The sequence below is a fragment of the Cryptomeria japonica genome, chromosome 3, assembly GCF_030272615.1.
Source record: "Cryptomeria japonica chromosome 3, Sugi_1.0, whole genome shotgun sequence".
Taxonomy (NCBI): Eukaryota; Viridiplantae; Streptophyta; class Pinopsida; order Cupressales; family Cupressaceae; genus Cryptomeria; species Cryptomeria japonica.
The window spans coordinates 952,615,559-952,633,801 of NC_081407.1; the positions used below are offsets into that span (position 1 = coordinate 952,615,559).

The following is an 18,243-nucleotide window of genomic DNA, read 5'->3' on the forward strand; positions in this document are numbered from 1 at the left end:
TGAAGCTTATATAAAAATAAAAAATAAAGTGAAGCCTATTTAAAAAGGAAACATTAATTCATAAATTATCTATTTAATTAAGTCAACTTATATATGAATAATGATTATTAATTTTATTATTTTAAAAATAATTATATTTATTAGAAACTTATTCCATATTTATATAAGCTAAATAATATTATTATTAAATTTTTTATATGATATTAAAAATCGATTATTTATATATTATACTTATAATATAATAATTATTAAAATACGTTAAAATTATATTAAAATTAAATTAAAAACTAATTCAACATATATATGAATAAAATAACTATTAATAATATCATTATTTAAAAACATATATATTTATTAATAAATTATTTAATATGTATATAAATTAAATATTATTATTACTAAAATCTATATAACTTATATTAAAATCATTTATTTATTTATCATAGATTATAATATAAAAAATATTAATTAAAATTAAAATTAGACATATAATTTATTATTCATATATTATATTTATTATAATATAATAATATTAAAATGTATAATAATAAAAGTTAGAACTTAAAGAAAATAGATGGTAACAAAAAAGAACAAACAGATATCAAGAAATAATTATATATTTAGCTTGGGGAAAAGTTAGGTGAGTTTAAAAAGTTTAAAATAAAAAAACTTGTTAATTTGAAGTCCTTTGTATATCGCACATTTCCTTAATGACCTGTCTAAGCACCTTCCGTCAGACATTGGGGGACGTTTATAGTTTTATAATAAAAAAACCCACGGGAAAACGATCCGTCCTTTCCGTCATTGGCATGCGAACCAATAAAAACATTGGCGGAGGTTTATAATTTTATAATTAAAAAACCCACGGGAAAACGATCCGACGACTCTAGTCATCCCAATCGTCTTGCATTCCGTTTAGTGTAAGTTCCACCGTTGATGCAATAAATTAGCTTGTCCATTTTCAGGCGTAATGAATGGAAAGTAAAACGAAAATTAGATACCGGCGGGGAGAAAAATTTTGGTGACGGCAAAACTTAATCAACGGATGAAAATTGTTCCATCGTCTTGCAAGGGTAAGGATGCAGAACAGCCGTAGATATTTTCTAACAGGTCATGTACCTCATATAAAAGCATAGGTCATGTACTTCATATAAAAGCACGCCTTCGGCGTAAAGACTAGAAGATTGTTTTGACAAAAAAAGATGACCAAACTACAGTTGCGCGCGCGCGTATGAGATTTCCGTGTAGAGTGGAAAGTATCAGCGGAGTTGAGGGCAGGTGGAGTGGAGCGGAGTTGAGTGCAGGTAAGCGAAGAACATTCCTTATTAAATATCCGTTTTCTACTCCATACCATTTTGTTACAGGCATGCCGCTAACCCCAGTTAACTTCAAGTCGGTTTCTCTTTTGTAGAAATCATTGTTTGAATTTTCTTTTGTTTTATCCTGCATCAGGTGTGTGAATGGCGTCAAAGCGTATCTTGAAGGAGCTCAAGGATCTTCAGAAGGATCCTCCTACATCCTACAATGCAGGTAGTTTCTTATTAATCTCAATCCTTCTTGCCAATTTGCATTTGTATACAATGCATGCTCTATGCCCTTCAAATTTCCTCCTGTAAAAAACACACCGCACCGACTGTTTAAATTTTCCTGCAAACAGAGCACGAGCGCTTCCACAAGCAAAGTGAAATTCCTAAGGGTCTGTGTTCACATGCTTAGATAACGGCAGTTGGGTATCCGTTCGTTTCCATTTGGAAGGGTTTGACATCAGAAGTTTATCGTTTTGATATTTTACTAAGCACAATAAAAATCAGTACATAAAACAATGTTAATGCAATATTGCCAATTATACAACCTCTAGATGTTTTCTGTAGGAACTTATTTACTCAGATAACATTCACAACAATCAGGACTGTAGGAAGGTTGAGCTGTATAGATACTGAGAAACAATTTGTGCCCTTGGTATTTTGATTTTTCTTTATCTTTTTTGACTATAACAATTAGAACACGATCAGGGGCAATTATTAGGGTAGTTGAACCTTTGCCAGTTTTTTTAACCTCTTAACTGTAATGTCCCCAAATTAGAATCAACCTGTTTATACAAGGAAACAACATTTCCAAGATTAATATGATACGGTGATCTCAAATTAGCATTAATAGTTTAAGAAATAATGAGCACTTATTTTAGTTATTGAGCAGACAGATTACAATAAGCATTATGATTTGCTAACTATTCTATAACCAATCATTGCCTTGTTTGGTAGGGAAATCGAAAGGGCACCAGTAAACTGCCCAACCCAACTAAGCCTGAGAGCGCGTCACATCCAGATCATGTCCATTTGCATAACATCCCACAAGAGGCAGGAACATCCAACTATGACCAGTTCCATCCCTTGGGGTAATTAATTCATCACTTGGGCCGCAAGAGGCGAAAACGTCCAACTAGGACCAGATACATCTCTTGGAGACTTGGACTAATCAATTCATCACTCGGCCCACAAGAGGCAGGAATGTCCAACCAGGACCAGATCCATCCCTTGGGGTAATCAGTTCATCACTTGGCCCACAAGAGGCAGGAACGTCCTACCAGGACTGAAACCATCTCTTGGGGTAATCAATTCATCAATTGGCCCACAAGAGGCAGGAACGACCAATTGGGACCCAATCCATCTCTTGGGGTAATCCATTCATCACTTAGCTCACAAGAGGTAGGATTGTCCAGCCAGGACCAGATCCATCTCTTGGGGTGGTGTACTTAGTTCAGAGGAGCATCTCCCTAACTTACTTCCTCCAATTCATATTTGATTGATAAATGATCATTGAATGCTCAGAATGATCTCTCCTTTATACTTTATTGGTGAAAATGTCACTATCTTTCATAGGGTTTGAGGCACCACCTTTCATATGAATTGAGTCACCACTTTTCATTGCTGCCTTTTGAGAATAATATATTATTCTCCAAACTGATCTCCCTTGGATCTCTTACTCAAATGTACCTTCTTCCCTTTATATCTTCCAATGTGAGGGAGAAGTCACACATCTTCATCATGTATGCCCTTTGGCAAGAGACATAACCTTTCACAATTTCTCCCCTTTGAAATAGTACAACTCTTCATAGTTTCTGCCCTTTGAAAGAGACACAACCTTTCACCATTAGCACCCTTTGAAAGAGTCACAAACCTTCATCAATTCTTCTCATTCTTTTCTTTTTCTATTAACCCTTCCTTAGTTCCCATGCTCCCTTCTTTCTTTTTTTCTCCTCCCCTTCCAAATGAAGTTCTCGTTTCCCTTTTATATCTCATGTTTGAGGGAGTCGCAACTTTTCTTTTCATACCTTTTGACCATTCATTAAACTTAATTATATTTTAATTTAAGCTTTATTTATATTCTCTTATATTTTAATTTTATTATTATTATTATATATTATTAAATCCTATTTCAAAAAGGGGACATTACAATTAATTTTATTATTCTCAGATAACATTCACTACAATCAGGACTGTAGGAAAGTTGAGCTGTATAGATACTGAGAAACAATTTGTGCCCTTGGTATTTAAATTTTTCTTTATCTTTTTTGACTATAACAATTGGAACATGATCAGTGGCAATGATTAGGGTGGTTGAACCAGTGCCAGTTTTTTTTTCCCTCTAACCGATCTTGTGTCAACTGTTGCACTAGCCTAATTTGTGTTCTCAATAAATCTGTTATAGCATACGAGCAACACATTGTGATGCTCTGTTGCATTCCATAGGTAGTGTTTAGGAGTTGATGAAATAGGCTTGAGCACCACTTTTTATACGTAGGATTTTTCTTAATATTTTTACAATTGAGTCATTCCCGGGGTTTTATATACAGAATTTTCAATGGCGACAGTAATATCTTAGGGCAGATCTACACACATCTTTCCCATCTTTTAAGGGACTGTAATAGTAGAGGAATACTTCTCAACATGTTTAAGATGAACTCATTCTAAAGGAGTACTGTGCCTTCTTTTATTCATTGTCATGGTTGTTTACAATCTCACATTATTTCTTAGATTCCTTGTGTACTGAATGCATTTGTGTATCAGGATTTACATGCGGTACATACATAGTCTTCTGTTAACAAACTTCAGTATAGACACTAAACTTTAAATGATACATTGCTTTGCATGTTGGTAATGCAGGCAAGTAGCAGGAATAATTTTGCATTTAAATCCATAGTAGAATCATCATTATCCCAATCACATTTAGAAATCTTACACTTTGTTCTTTCAACACAACATATGGGTTATTGTTGATCTCCTTGTGGCGAAATCTCTCACAAATATGAAAGATAATTTTGAAACCTTTGAAATATCCTTGGATGATGCCATACGGCGTCATCCTAGAAAAGAATGTGTAGCAGGTCACAAAGAAACTAGAACTAGAGGTTCCAAAAGCTGATCAAAAGATTTGATCGAAAACACCCTCAAAAAGATTTTAAAGAACTAACTCAGTTAAAACAGCTAGGGACAGCAGATGATTACATAGCTGAATTTCAAATAATTGCAGTTAGAGTTTCAGGAGTTGATGCAGATAGGCTGACCTATCTATTTGTTGAAGGATTGAAAGATTCACTTTGGGGATTGGTTAGTGCCCTTAATCCAATAACTCTAGATGATGCCAGTGAAAAAGCTTTGAGACTAGAAACATTATCTACAAATATTTAAACCCCAAGTGAGCTTACAAAGAACCTCCACAAGAAAGGTAATCAGCGCAAGGTCTTCATGTCCAAAGATGAACTTAGGAAAAATAATTTTTGTTTCAAATGCCAAGAACCTTGGGAACGGGGGCACAATTGCCATAGAGGTGAACCTGACAGGAAAAATTTGTGCTTCAAATGTAAGGGAAAATAGGAACCAGGGCATAGATGTAAAGGCCAAGCCCATATGATAGAAGCTACCTTTGAGGAAGAGAACGGAGATAATCCCAGCAAAAAGGCAAGGTATGAGGATGATGAGTATGTAACCTTAGCTACCATCACTCAAACATCGTCCATTCTGCATAAAAAGTACCCTTAAAGGAGAAAGAGTTATCACCCTTGTGGATAGTGGGGCATCCCACAACTTTATTGATGAAAGATTAGTTGCAAGGATGAATTTGGAAACCAAGAACTTCAAGGGGTTTACAGCAGCTACAGCTACGAGTGATATGGTTCAATGCACAAAAATAGTTCCCCAACTAGAAATGATCCTAGGGAAACATCCCATTAAAGAAGACTTTTATGTAGTAGCATTAGATGTCGATGTGATATTAGGCACTTCTTGGATATACTCCTTAGGATGTTTCATGTTTGACCTCCCAAACTTGACAATTAGCTTTCAACATGAAAGATAAGAAGTCATCTTGAAAGGGTTACCTAATGGGTCCTCAAAAGTAGTCTCTTGCAAAAGAATGGAAGGAATTTTTAGGCGTGGGCAAGGAGAATGCATGGCTCAATGTATGATCCTTGACAAATCTACTCCACAAGGCCAAGCCATACACATTGATATACAACCCATCCTCAAGAGGCATAGAAAGATATTTGACAATATTCCACTAGGTTTACCCCCCAAAAGAGGATTTGAACACATTATAGAATTGGAAAAGGGGCCCAAAGCGGTAATTACTACTCATAGACATCCCCAAAAATTGAAAGAGGAGATAGAGAAGACTATTAATGAACTTCTAGAGATGGGCCATATACAACCAAGCTCAAGCCCTTTTGCATCATTAGTGATACTTGTTAAAAAGAAAGATTGTACAATGAGAATGTGTATAGATTACTGAGCTTTAATCAAGAAAGCTACAAAGAACCGTTACCCGATCACTAGAGTGGATGAACTTATCGATAAGCTTCATGGAGCCAAATACTTTTCCAAGATAGATTTGTGGTCAAGATATCACCAAATAAGATTGAGAGAAGAGGACATTCCAAAAACAGCTTTTAGATGCCATTACAAACATTTTGAATTCTTGGTCCTTCCCTTTGGATTAACAAATGCTCCAGTTACATTTTAGTCATGCATGAACCATACTTTTAGGAAGCAATTAAGGAAATTATTTTTAATATATTTGATGACATATTAATCTACAACAAAACGTGGGAAGAGCACCTTAGACATATTGATGAAGTCATGGGAATTCATGAGCAAGAATCGTTATATGCTAAAGCTTCAAAATTTGACTTTTTTAGTGGAGATTCTCTATCTTGGTCATAAAATCATTGCATAGGGAGTAAGTGTGGACGAAGAGAAAATCAAGGCTATTGAAGAATGGCTCAAACCTAGAACCTTAACTCATTTAAGGGGATTTGTGGGCCTATGTAGCTATTATAGAAGGTTTGTAAAGGGATTCTCAAAAATTGCTGCCCACTGGCCTAACCAAAAAGGGAGTGTTTGCTTGGAACAAAGTAGCCCAATAGGCCTTTGAGAATCTAAAAGAAATAATGAGTTCTTGTCTTGTTCTTGCCATCCTCGATTTTACAATACCTTTTGAGTTGGAATGTGATGCACGCTAAGAGGGCATTGGAGCAATCCTCATGCAAAATAAACATCCAACAACCTTCGAGAGTTACAAACTCACTACAACTGAAAGACTTTACTCTATTTATGATAAGGAAATGTTGTCTATTATGCATGCATTGGCCAAATTTAGGCAATACTGGGTTTGTGGGAAATTTGTTAAAACAATTCACAATAGCTTGCGATTCTTTCTAAACCAAAGGGATCTAAATGACCGTTAGCAAAAGTGGGTTAGCAAACTACAAATCTTATAACTTTGACATAGAATATGTAAAGGGGAAGAATAATATTGTGGTAGATGCATTGTCTTGGGAACCCTACTTGTGCACCTTAATAGATCTTATTTTAGATTACAAGAACTCCATTATTGCAGAATATGTCAAAGACTTGCATGCAAATGATATCCTTGAAGGGAACATACAAGATGAAGACTATAAAATAGAGGACAAACTTATCCTTTACAAAGGTAGGATATATCTTACGCTAAGCTCAAAAATGAATACAAAAATCATTAAGGAATACCATGATAATCCCCTAGCAGGACACCAAGGTTATTTCAAGACTTATAAACAAGTGAGGCAAAGGTATTCTTGGAAGGGACTTAAGAGTGACATACTTAAACATGTCCAAGAGTGTATGACATGTCAAAAGAACAAAACCGAGTAAACACATCTAGCCGGCATCCTCCAACCTCTTCCTATACCAGATCAGAAGTGCGATAGTATCTCTAGGGATTTCATAATAGGGCTTCCTAAAGTCCAAGGTAAAGATTTTATATATGTAGTAGTGGATCGGCTAACCAAGTATGCTCATTTTATGGATGTTCGTCCATTACTTTGTACTCTTCATTGGGTAAATTTCCTTCAAGGATACCATTAGCTTGTGGGTCTTTGACATATTCTGCTATGATATCATTCTTCCAATCCACTGTAATGCTTGTTAGGGTGTTCAAATTGGGCCATCGTGATAAAGCATCTGCTACAACATTTTTTGTTCCTTTTATGTGTTGATTTTATGATCAGACTGATAACAAAGAACATAAAACAATAAACGCAATACACATAACACAGTAGTACCCTGGGAAAACCTCCCTCTTGGAGGTGAAAAGCCCAACAACAATTATCTCAGTTTATATTAGATCAAATACAGTAGCACAATTACAACATTCCCATGCTAGGGCAGACTTATCTGAAATTCTATGACCTTGACAATCCTTCAAATGCAGATCGCTGTCACTGTAACTTCATTCGGCAGCATTGAAGGATGTTTGCTCAGCTTGGAATACAAGTTCGCCAGCCTTAAAAAAGATTCAGGAACCCTCGGTGATTTGCTGATTGCAGAGATAGGAAATTCGCTGATTGTATTGATGATAGAATGATCACAAATCATCTTGTATATATATGAATTAATGCCTCCAATAGATCATAGTCGGCCTTGTAGTTTTGGCGCCAAGAATAGGATCAGACCTTTAATTACAAGTTACATATAGGTCGGCCCTAATTAAAAGTTACATATAGGTCGGCCCTAATTACAAGTTACATAATTGCACAAGGGGTTCGCCCATTTAGGGTTAGACCTAAATGCTTTACAAGTTACACAAATTACATGCTGCCGCCCATGATTACATAAATAACTTAAACTAGAATTCTATTCTAGCTACATATTTCAACACTTCCTCTTAGCTAGAGAGGATTTTATGAATAATCAAGTCACATAGAGGCTACCACCATGGCTACTCCCATGGATGAAACACATGATACGTTCACCATAGCTACTCCCAGAGGGTGAACGAACTCATCATGGAATTTCTTCCATGATACCTACCATACCTACTCACAGAGGGTGGGACCACCATGCCTACTCGCAGAGGGTGGAATTTCTTCCATGATACCCACCATACCTACTCACAGAGGGTGGGACCACCATGCCTACTCGCAGAGGGTGGAATTTCTTCAATGATGCCCATCATACCTACTCGCAGAGGGTTGGTCCACCATGCCTACTCGCAGGGGGTGGAACGAGGGCTTTCACCTCAAACTTCTCCCAAAGAAGAATGCATCACCACCATGCCTATTGGCAGAGGGTGGATCCACCATACCTAGTCACAGAGGGTGGAACGAAAACTATTACACAAAAGATGAGTCTTCTTCTGAAGCTGAAAGAAACTGGCTCCCTCTGAATGTTATAGCCTTCTTTTTTCGAGAAAACATCTTCAACCACCAACTTAGTCTCATGGCAGCAAGCTGCATCTCCATTCTTCAGCCTGCGTGACTTTCCCACAGGATGTATCAAGCTCATCCACCCTAGAATGCAATCTCCGTCCTAAAAACATTCAAGAGAGGTTACCAATAGTTTAAGACTATCATACATGATTCGCTATCCAATGAATTGATAACAGCATGAAAAATTCAAAAAATACTTATCTCTTTATAAGTTAGTTTTCAACATAACCATCCACTTAGATCACATGGAATCATCTAATGATGGCTGCGTGGCCTTCGACCCTCGCCATCACTCAAGAATCCATTCTCATCTATAAGCACTTCATAAATACCCTCGCCACAGGAGTGTGAATTTAGTTTGAAGTCTGGACACTGCTCTGATATCTCAGTCTGCAAAAAGGATACAGGATCTACCTTCAAGCTGATAGGCTTTATAGAAGGAACCCGCTCTGATACCATGTTGATTTTATGATCAGACTGATAACAAAGAACATAAAACAATAAACGCAATACCCTAACACAGTAGTACCTTGGGAAAACCTCCCTCTTGGAGGAGAAAAACCCAACAACATTTTTCTCAGTTTATATTAGATCAAACACAGTAGCACAATTACAACATTCCCATGCTAGGGCAGACTTATCTGAAATGCTACGACCTTGACAATCCTTCAAATGCAGATCGCTGTCACTGTAACTTCATTCAGCAGCACTGAAGGATGTTCGCTCAGCTTGGAATACAAGTTTGGCAGCCTTTAGACAGATTCAGGAACCCTCAGTGATTTGCTGATTGCAGAGATAGGAAATTCGCTGATTGTATTGATGATAGAATGATCACTAATCATCTTGTATATATATGAATTAATGCCTCCAATAGATCATAGTCGGCCTTGTAGTTTTGGCGCCAAGAATAGGATCAGACCTTTAATTGCAAGTTACATATAGGTCGGCCCTAATTACAAGTTACATATAGGTCGGCCCTAATTACAAGTTACATAATTGCACAAGGGGTTCGCCCATTTAGGGTCAGACCTAAATGCTTTACAAGTTACACAAATTACCTGCTGCCGCCCATGATTACATAAATAACTTAAACTAGAATCCAATTCTAGCTACATATTTCAACATTATGTACTCAATATTGAAATTGTAAGCTTGTATTTTGCTTACCCACTTTTTTTGTTTGTCATTCAGGTCGTTTTGATTCATAAAGAACCTCAAGCTATTGTGATCAGTCTTAACATTAAATTTCCCACAAACCAAATATTGTCGAAACTTGGCTAAGGTGTGCATGATAGCTAGCATCTACTTATCATAGATTGAGTAGTATCTTTCAGTCTCGGTCAGTCTGCGACTTTCAAATGCAATAGGATGCTTATTTTGCATAAGGACCGTTCCAATTTCTTCCCTAAACGGATCACATGCAGTTCGAAGGGTAATGTGAAATCATGGATAGCTAAAACAGGGCATGAGTTCATTGCTTCCTTTAGTCTCTCAAAAGCTTGTTGAGACACTTTAGTCCACACAAAGGCCCCCTTTTTGGTCAAGTTTGTGAGTGGGGCGGCTATTTTGGAGAATCCTTTTAAAAATCGTCTATAGTAACTGCATAGTCCCACAAAGCCCCATAGTTGTGTTAGGGTTTTGGGATTTGCCATTCCTTAATGGCTTTAATTTTTTCTTCATCTACACTTACCCCTTGTGTATTGATCTTGTGACCCAAGTAAAGGATCTCTTCCAGGCCAAACTTGCATTTTGAAGCTTTAGCATACAAGGATTTGTTCCAAAATGTTTAGGATTTCCTCAATGTGTTTGAGATGTTTTCCCCATGCCTTGCTGTAGATACAAATGTCATCAAAAGTGAGTAGGAACTTCCTTAGTTGTTTCCGGTATATATCATTCATAGATGATTGAAATGTTGTTGAGGCATTTGTTAGTCCAAAAGCTAGGACTAAGAACTCAAAGTGCCTGTAATGACATCAAAAAGCGGTTTTAGGAATGTCTTCTTTTCTCATTCTTATTTGATGATGCCCTGATCATAAATCAATTTTGTAGAAGTATCTGGCTCCTCACAAAGGCCCCCTTTTTGGTAAAGTCTGTGAGTGGGGTGGCTATTTTGAAGAATCCTTTTACAAATCGTCTATAGTAACTGCATAGTTCCACAAAGCCCCTTAGTTGTGTTAAGGTTTTGGGTTTGCCATTCCTTAATGGTTTTAATTTTTTCTTCATCTACACTTAACCCTTGTGTATTGATCTTGTGACCCAAGTAAAGGATCTCTTCCAAGCCAAACTTCATTTTGAAGCTTTAGCATACAAGTATTCTTGTTCCAAAATGTTTAGGATTTCTTCAATGTGTTTGAGATTTTCTTCCCATGTCTTGCTGTAGATAAGAATGTCATCGAAAAATGAGTAGGAACTTGTTGAAGTTAGGTAGCAACGGTCGGATGACCCTAACCATTCAAATGTCTAACTTGCGTCTAACTGGGCTTACGGCCTTAGACATTTGCATGATTAATCTTTCTCTTCTATCCTTGCATTCTGATCATAGATCAATATACTGTATGATGATCGATTTAATCATCTATATAATTATTGAATCATACATGCTATCGATCCTATGTATATTAGTAATAGCTTTATATTACTAATTATACATAGCACCGATTGCATTTATATATATAATCCGTATGTGCTATGATTAATATTGTTATCATTACATGTTATCGGTTAACTAATTATACCGATTGCAAATTGTGGTTAAACGTCACTTATTATTGATCGCTATTGATTGACATGGCTCCACATAGGAGTCACGATTCTATGTGGAACTATGTCGGTTCCACATAGAGCCATGACTCTATGCTGTCCACAAAAGCATAGATATATCGGCACTATCACATTGGGTGGTATATAGATACAACAGTCGATACGATAGGTGCAGTCGATATACGAAGGTGAAGATCAATATAAGTGCTGTCAATATCATTGATTGATATTATTACAAGTGCAATCGATATTCTGCAGATATATATAGGGTGATCAGCATTAAAGTAAGTGCTGAAATATATGTATAGATATTACTGTGAATAATTCAAAATCAGAGATTAATCAAAATATCAGTAATACAATTATATTCTGTAAATTGAAACATATAGAAATATAATACTGGATTAAATCTAAAGTGACAATAAAAAATTAAAATACCATATATATATATAAATCTGATAAAAAATTTAACATGGTATTAGAGCCAGGTTAAGGAAGATTAGATCAGATTTATAAAGGCAGGACTATCCTATATATTATCTTCAAATTCTTCAAACGTCAAGATGGTGAATGAGATTAGGGTTGAAGATAGACTTGAAGGAGCATTAAACTTCGTATCTTGGAAGTTTAGAATCATGCTTGCCTTGAGTGAAAACAAATTTGATGAATTTGTGAAGAAAGCCATACCGGAACCAAACAAAGAAGATGAGAAGCTTCAATAGAAGAGAAAGAACAATAAAGCCATGAAGATGTTGGTTGACTCAGTTAAAGACCATATTGTGCCAATTATCTCCAAGTTGGAGACAGCCTATGCAATGTTCAAATCATTAGAGAACATGTATGAGATGAACAACACAAGCCGAGCTCTTGCACTAAAACAACAACTTCACCATGTCAAAATGATTAAAGGCGAAACCATCACATCTTACTTCATGAGGATTACAGAAGTGAGATATCAACTCTCTACCATTGGTCACACAATAGAAAGAAAAGAGTTATCCATGTTAGCACTAAATGGTCTCCCCTCTTCGTGGGAGTCATTTATTCAAGGGATAAGCGCAAGACCAAAACTGCCTAAGTTTGACCGATTGAAGGCAGATTGCATTCAAGAAGAGTCAAGATTGGCTATAAGAGGCATTGGTCAAAGCCCCATAAATGAAGATATTCATGTTCTTGCCTCTCACTCCTCAAAGATGAAAGGTAAGAAAAGACATTTCAAAAGGAATCAACATTGCTAGCAAATGTTTGTTTACAACAAGCTGCATCTGGATATCCTATTGTTAAATTTCTTCAATTTGCTATGAGAAACTTATCCCTTACATACAAGACATCCTTAGGATCACAACTTGTGAAATTTTAGAGTTCTATTTGTGATGAAGAGATTGGAATTCAGGAGGAATATGCAGAGGACTTTATTGGAGATTCTGAAATTTTGAATTTCCATTTTTATGAAACAATGTTTACTTACAAAAGTGCTACAGTCATCTTGGAAAAGCTATAAGTAATTTGTGCAAGGCTCGATCTTATGATAGTAGATCCACGGTTGTTTGGATCTAACACTTTCAGACGTATGAGGATCATACCAAAAAATGAGAGTCTCCTGAAGGAAGATATCTTCTATGATTTGGTCCATGCGAGTAGGGGATGCTTTCGTGATAGAGGGAGCAACTAAGAAGATCTACTTCAAATGAATATCCAAGAATCTTGGTCATATTGATTCAGAGGGAGTGGACTATGTCGAAATAGTTTCTCTAGTAATTAATCAAAGAATTATGATTCATGAGATGAAATCCAATGGATATAGACTGGAAGGTCTTTATACCAACTCCCAGGTCATGATAATTCTGAATAGATGAATACTTTACAAGCTTCGAATACACCAAGAGTGATGCAGATTCCAACCTTGTATTTCATGAAGGGTCAATGCATGTGGAAAGGTATGCTATCCAGTTAAGATAAATTAGTACTAATGAGCAAACGATGGACATTCTCACCAAACCTCTTGTTAGTATAAAGTGTGTGTACTTTCGAGGTAAGTTTGGTATGGTAAAGAATGAAACCCTAGCTGAGATTGAGTCTCAGCATCATTGATTTAGTTATATATAATGTATTCTTCTATTTGAGCAAATATGTTTAATGTGTAAACTCTTGTTAATGCATTTCTCTTTGAAGAGAGACTTAAGGTGAAAGCCCTTATCTCCACCCTCTGATGTGGTTCATGGTGGATGTCATATGTGTGACGCCATGACAACATCACATGAGAGAATCCGTGATGAATTTCTTGTACTTGTGTGTTTACCCTCTGGAAGAGCCATGGTGAATATCATTGTGAGTTGACGATCTCATAATGATGAACACTTGTACATCTTACCAATATTTTAAGGTGACGATCTTACAATCTTGGTTGGATGAACCATTATGGTGGATATCATGAGACATGATATCTATGGATATGCCATGATGGTTGATATCTTGAGAGGAGATATCTTTGAGTACACTATTATGATGGATATGATGTGACGTGATATCTATGGATATGCCATAATGGCTGATATCTCGAGAAGTAATATCCATGGATATGCCATAATGGTGGATATCATGAGATGTGATATCCGTGGATAAGTCATAATGGTGGATATTACATAAGGAGATAGTCATGGTGGATATTATGTGACGTAATATCCGTGGACATGCCATGAAGTAATATCTATATGCCATAATGGTGGATATCATGAGACGTGATATCTGTGGACAAGCCATAATGGTGGATATTACATTAAGAGAATCATGGTGGATATCATGCGACATGATATCCGTGGACATGCCATAACACTTGATATCATAGTGAGGTTATTTATTCTCTCACACATATAGTGGAAGCTATTATATTTTTATCATCACAATGAGGTGGTGTAACTTATTGAAGGATAGATGGATTCCTCCCTAGCTAAGAGGGAGTGTTGAAGTTAGGTAGCAACGGTCAGATGACCCTAACCATTCAAATGTCTAACTGGGCTTACGGCCTTAGACATTTGCATGATTAATCTTTCTCTTCTATCCTTGCATTCTGATCATAGATCAATATACTGTATGATGATCGATTTAATCATCTATATAATTATTGAATCATACATGCTATCGATCCTATGTATATTAGTAATAGCTTTATATTACTAATTATACATAGCACCGATTGCATTTATATATATAATCCGTATGTGCTATGATTAATATTGTTATCATTACATGTTATCGGTTAACTAATTATACCGATTGCAAATTGTGGTTAAACGTCACTTATTATTGATCGCTATTGATTGACATGGCTCCACATAGGAGTCACGATTCTATGTGGAACTATGTCGGTTCCACATAGAGCCATGACTCTATGCTGTCCACAAAAGCATAGATATATCGGCACTATCACATTGGGTGGTATATAGATACAACAGTCGATACGATAGGTGCAGTCGATACACGAAGGTGAAGATCAATATAAGTGCTGTCAATATCATTGATTGATATTATTACAAGTGCAATCGATATTCTGCAGATATATATAGTGTGATCAGCATTAAAGTAAGTGCTGAAATATATGTATAGATATTACTGTGAATAATTCAAAATCAGAGATTAATCAAAATATAAGTAATACAATTATATTCTGTAAATTGAAACATATAGAAATATAATATTGGATTAAATCTAAAGTGACAATAAAATTTTTAAATACCATATATATATAAATCTGATTAAAAATTTAACAGAACTTAGTTGTTTCTAGTATATATCATTCATATACAATTGAAATGTTGCTGGGGCATTTGTTAGTCCAAAAGGTAGGACTAAGAACTCAAAGTGCCTATAATGACATCGAAAAGAGGTTTTAGGAATGTCTTCTTTTCTCATCCTTATTTGATGATGCCCTGATCACAAATCAATTTTGGAGAAGTATTTGGCTCCATGGAGTTTGTCGATTAATTCATCAATTCTTGGTATAGGGTAACGGTTTTTGATTGTTTTCTTGTTTAAAGCCCTGTAGTCTATACACATTCTCTTTGTTCCATCCTTTTTTTTCGACTAGTACTATGGATGATGGAAAGGGACTGGAACTAGGTTGAATATGACCCATTTCTAGCAGTTCCTTAATAGCTTTTTCAATCTCTTCCTTGAATTTGCGGGGGTGTCGGTAGGGTGTGGTGTTGACAGGTTTTGCCCCCTCTTCTTATTCTTTTTTGTGCTCAAATCCTCTTTTTGGATGTAGCCCTAGGGGAATATCATCAAATACTTTCTTATATTTTCTCAAGATTGGTTGAATGTCAATGTGAATTGTTTGCCTTGGGTGGTGGAGGTCTTGTCAAGGATCATACATTGTGCAACCCACTCTCCTTGCCCATGTTTAAGAATCCTTTCCATTCTTCTGTAGGAGACTACTTTTGGGAACCTGTTGGGTAACTCCTTCAAAGTGACTTCTTGCCCCTCATGTTGGAAGCGGATTTTCAAGTTTGGGAGGTAAAAAATGAAACATCCTAGTGAGTATATCCAAGGGGTGCTTATTATTACATCGGCGTCTAATAGTACCACATAGAAGTCTTCCTTAATGGGGTGTTTCCCCAAGGTAATTTCTAGTAGGGGAAGTATTTTTGTACATCGAACCATAGCTCCTGTAGCAGTGGCTGCTGTAAATCCCTTAAAGTTCTCAGGTTTCAACTTCATCTTGCAACTAGTTTGGAAGATACCCACTCAGGCTCAACAAAGAAAGTAAACAGATTTCACCAGTATTATCAGAATAGGAGAAATTATAATGTTGGAATTACCAAATTAGTCAGATACAACAGTGATCAGCTCCTAATTGAAATCTCAGAATTAATCACCAGAGTCACCAATAGCATTTATTTAACAGGAAGTAGAAAGCAAAAAGCAGAAACAAATCTAATATTTCAGAATATTCCATTCAGCTCAGAGGTCATCTACTGAACATGAAAATGTTGACACCTAGAATGTAATTTGTGAAAGATCTGACAACCAGAGTTCAAAGAAAGATCTGACCTTTACATTACAATTCAGAAACAGACTCTGTATTCTTCATAATACGTCGTGATATGCTGACGAGCCCACAGAAAACTCCCATGTATTCAGAATTTTCAGTCTTGTAATTCCAATACGAAACTATGCTTTCAACCAGAATCTTGAGGACAAATCTATGCTTCAGCGTTGTAAGGTGCTTCAGCAATATTGATAGCTAAGAATACTGGAACTCAACTTCAGGCACCAAAAGGACACACTATGAACAGAATCACACTAGCCATGTTTTCACAGCAACACCAAGCTCTTCCCTTTGCCAAAGGACTATCCCTGTGACAGCTAATGCCAGCCCAAGTAGAAGTCACGCTAGGCCCAGAGGGCTTTCCCATGGCACTTCCCGCAAATGCAAACTCCCATTTGTGCCCAGATAATAGTCACGGAAATATTATCTACAAGGACAATGTCGGAATGAAATATATTTTTTCCAAACATTAGACTTTGGAGTATTTACCTCAAACATTAGACTCCATGGCAGATTTAGTCTTAATTATTTCGCTCACAATCATTCAAGCAATAGAAGATTGGGACCCACTTCAATATAATATTCAGAATAAATCAATCTTAATTTAATCTGCCCTTATAACAATATTTGCAATACTGCCTCTAAGCCACAACTTAAATTAAAATAATCGTTAAGTATTGGAAAGTGCAGCAAAGATGAGATGCTCAGAATATAATAACGTTATTTTCCAGTAAGAAACATATCTTTATTTCTTAAACAAACTTTTGATTCTTACATATTTGTCTCCAATGGAGACTTCACAAATTTGGCCCTGTTGTAGACTCTGTCGCGAATTCACCCCTTTGGAAGAACTAGGTTTTTGTCCAACCCTTCCGATTACCGAAGGTTTCCGTCATTAGCGATCTTAAAAACAACATATCAAGCATGCCTTCTTTCTTCCATTCAGCTTCCTTATAAAGAATTCCAAGAAGCATCTAAAACATTAGGTCGACCTGGCCGACTAAAATATTTATTATATTCTGGAGAACTTTATTTAATAAAGTGACATATAATAATATTTTATTATTCAATTAAATTAATTAATATTACGTCATCATTTTAATGTTTTATTTGCTCTTTTTGACAACTTAATAAAAATCAATTTAATTAATCGTCATTTAGAGACTTGGGGACATTACATAGTTTCTCATTAATAAAATTGTGGGATGCTCCACTATCCACTAGGGTGATAACCTTATGCCTTTTGAGTGTACTTTTGATTTGGAATGAACGATGCTTGGAAGCTTGAGAGATGGTGGCCAAGGTACCATACTCTTCATCTTCATGCCTTATCTTCATACTGGGGTTGCGTTAAAGCTGGAACTTTTGCAACAGGAATGACAATTGGGTTAAATACTTTGTGTTGTCAAGTATCCAGGGCAAGTTACTTTTGTTCTGAGTCCTTGCTTTTTTTGTAAATTTGAATAGGGTCTTTGTTGTGTTGTGCATGACTAGAATTTTCACTCCTGTAGCTTCTGGATAGATTGAAGAAACAGAACCAAGGTTAAAACTGAAAGTTATATTATTAAATCAATATGCTCAAGGAATTCAAAAAGAATTGGAATGAACACTTGTTGCTACCCAAGTGTCATTAGTTGTCAAAAGTCTTGATTTTGGGCAGATTTCAAGTGTCATGTAGAGGGATGCCACATAA

General features: G+C 36.1%; 1 protein-coding gene across 5 annotated transcripts in view; it reads left to right on the top strand.

Annotated features, from left to right (window-relative positions):
* The first annotated feature begins 1,147 nt into the window (after nt 1-1,147).
* LOC131061733 (gamma-tubulin complex component 2) overlaps nt 1,148-18,243 on the top strand; it is a 188,189-nt gene continuing 171,093 nt past the window's right edge. For 3 of the 5 annotated variants that reach the window (XM_057995545.2, XM_057995548.2, XM_057995547.2), the window contains exons 1-2: nt 1,148-1,304; nt 1,453-1,530. In XM_057995545.2, coding sequence (XP_057851528.1) covers nt 1,461-1,530 — 70 coding nt within the window. In that variant the 5' untranslated portion in view covers nt 1,148-1,304; nt 1,453-1,460. Of the gene's footprint in view, nt 1,365-1,452; nt 1,531-18,243 lie in introns of those variants that run through there. The other 2 variants (XM_057995546.2, XM_057995549.2) reach the window with 2 other exon arrangements.